Source organism: Austrofundulus limnaeus, unplaced genomic scaffold, assembly GCF_001266775.1.
Source record: "Austrofundulus limnaeus strain Quisiro unplaced genomic scaffold, Austrofundulus_limnaeus-1.0 Scaffold4, whole genome shotgun sequence".
Taxonomy (NCBI): domain Eukaryota; kingdom Metazoa; phylum Chordata; class Actinopteri; order Cyprinodontiformes; family Rivulidae; genus Austrofundulus; species Austrofundulus limnaeus.
In genome coordinates this window covers 2,298,475-2,300,784 of record NW_013952406.1, presented here as the reverse complement: position 1 = coordinate 2,300,784, position 2,310 = coordinate 2,298,475, and the positions used below count along the sequence as shown (strand labels likewise).

Sequence of the window (2,310 nt, the reverse complement as noted above, 5' to 3'; positions counted from 1 at the left end):
AAAATATATATTTTTAAACTTACTAAACAGCCTACAGTATTTTTACAGTTAAAATAAATGTTTATCAAAGTCTAATGTTACAACTAATCGTGGATCCCTTTAAGAACCTCCTACCGTTTCTGACGCTCCCACTTCAGCACGTCTTTACAATAATTCTTCATACCATTTACAAAGAGCGTTGTATTTTTTTAATTAAAAAATAAATAAAAAGAAGCATATCAGTTTTTGAAAATGGATACAGTTGAATCTTAATTGAGTGATCCAACGTCGGATCTGAAAAGTATGTTTTCTGAAGAACCGGAGCAAGTAGAAAGGCTGAAACAAGTTGTTTCAGATTTGGCATCCAAAAATAAAATTTTTTGATGAAGGCATTTTTTAATCTGAAAAGAACTGGACYCAGAAGTATTATTAACTCAATGGGCATGCATGTGGGGGAGGAGTGCTCCGCTGAACCTCAGGAAGGAGCTCTGGGTAAAGAGGCCGAGCTTTGTGTATGAGCAAGCATTGCTCCGAATGGCTACCAGGAGATTATAGGATTTCTCAAACATGCATGTATGAGTCAAMGCAACACACTGCATRTTTTTGATGAGGGAATGATATAAGTTGATTGTGCGTGAGACTTGGCACAGACAGTCTGAACCTGCAAGCTGCTTTTGTTTTCCTTGGTAGATTAAAAAATARCCAAGTTGGGTACAAGTTTTGCAAGTCATCATGGGTGACATTTTTTTTAAATGGCCTCACAGTTCACTGGTCACTAACATTTATGATTCAGTGAGATAGCTGTGAAAAATTCTTCCTGATGAGATGCCACCTGCAGGACACAGGCTCACTCCCATTTAAAACTTTCTACACTTAAGTCAATAAAAGTCTTAAGAAGACAAGATTAATTTAGTTATTCCTGAACTCACAATGAAAGGCTTAAAGAGAGTGGCTGTCTTTCATTGGCTCCATTCTTAAAAGTAGTTGCACTTTATTCTGCATCATTTGTACTGATCCAAAACATTTTATTTTACATTAATCTCCATGATGAGACTATGACGTCTTAACATGATGGTTTACATCGGTTCAGGTCTGGACTTCCACGAAGACCTGCATCGGATTGGAGTGAAGGAGGGTCTGAAGGGGCGTAAACTTCAGAAGGCCATGGAGAGCTACGCTTGGAACATCACTGTGCTTAAGGTGAGCCTCATGCAAGACCTCCAACACAACTAAGACCCCCTTTGACAATATCCTAATCTAATTTATCTAAATGATAGATATGAACACTGATTGATATGCACCTCAGAGGTTATTTTGAAGATTTTAACCAGCTGSAAAAGCAATCCCAGACTCTGTRGTTGAGWTTTAACCTCATGAWGTCTTATGGAAAGCTCCTTGGGCTAATTGTGTTTCTCTCTTCTCTAATCCCTAAATCTCTTAAGTAATTAACGTTGATTCCAAGCATTGTTTTATTTATTTGCTCTTGTATTCATCTTGACAAGACTTGATAGGATTGTTCACACTCGTTGAAAGACGCACAACTACACACAATTAGTTAGCTMTAGGCCCAAAGCCTTAAAGATGATGCTGAGGGGAAAAAAGGCATTCTTGTCTCTGCCTGCCCTGTGACACCAGAGATAAGGCAGCTCAATTCTCATCTCATGAATAGTGTTGGTGCACAGCTGACTTGGCTAAATATGGTCCGCGCAGACATGATGTCATCTCGTTTATTTACTACAAACTGAAAAAAAGATCTGATGGTTCAGCTGTTTGCCTGAGTTTTAGTGTTAGTGTTGGATTCAAGAAGAGCTGCACGTAATATTATTATTTCTTATATATTTATTCAGAGGATAACACTTAGGAAATATTACCTTAGATAGTTGAGACATGAGTARAATAAAGGCTAAATGTAAGCAGAGCTGGACTTGCTAAAGACAGGCACATCAACATTGTAAATGATTTCATTCACATAAAGTATGGATGAAATATGATTCTGAAAGTCTTTGGACCCTTTCAACCAAAGCAACAGTAGCTGGTGAAAGATGTAAGGACACTAAAACTACAGAACAAAATTCTGATCACAAGCACGACCATTGTCTTTATTTCTTGTCTGTAATTAGCATCAGTGTAAATTGAAATTGAAATGAACATTTTTACAAGAACAGAAACGTSTAATCACTTTAATTCTGACTGAGTTCAGTTTTGTTATTTTTAGAAACATTTGAAATGATCTTTACTGCTAAAAAAGTGATCGGAGCAAATCCACGCAGTATTAAATGACGTGTTTTCTCTGTTTATTATCCAGCCACACAAAGGAAAAAAAAAACCCTC

General features: G+C 37.0%; 1 protein-coding gene across 1 annotated transcript in view; it reads left to right on the top strand.

The window, feature by feature from the left end:
- Positions 1-2,310, top strand: part of plcl5 (phospholipase C like 5) — a gene marked incomplete at its 5' end in the record, with an annotated part of 92,983 nt that overhangs the window by 83,200 nt on the left and 7,473 nt on the right. Inside the window, 1 exon segment of the mRNA XM_014023149.1 lies at positions 1,070-1,179. Within this exon segment, the coding sequence (XP_013878603.1) occupies positions 1,070-1,179 (110 nt within the window).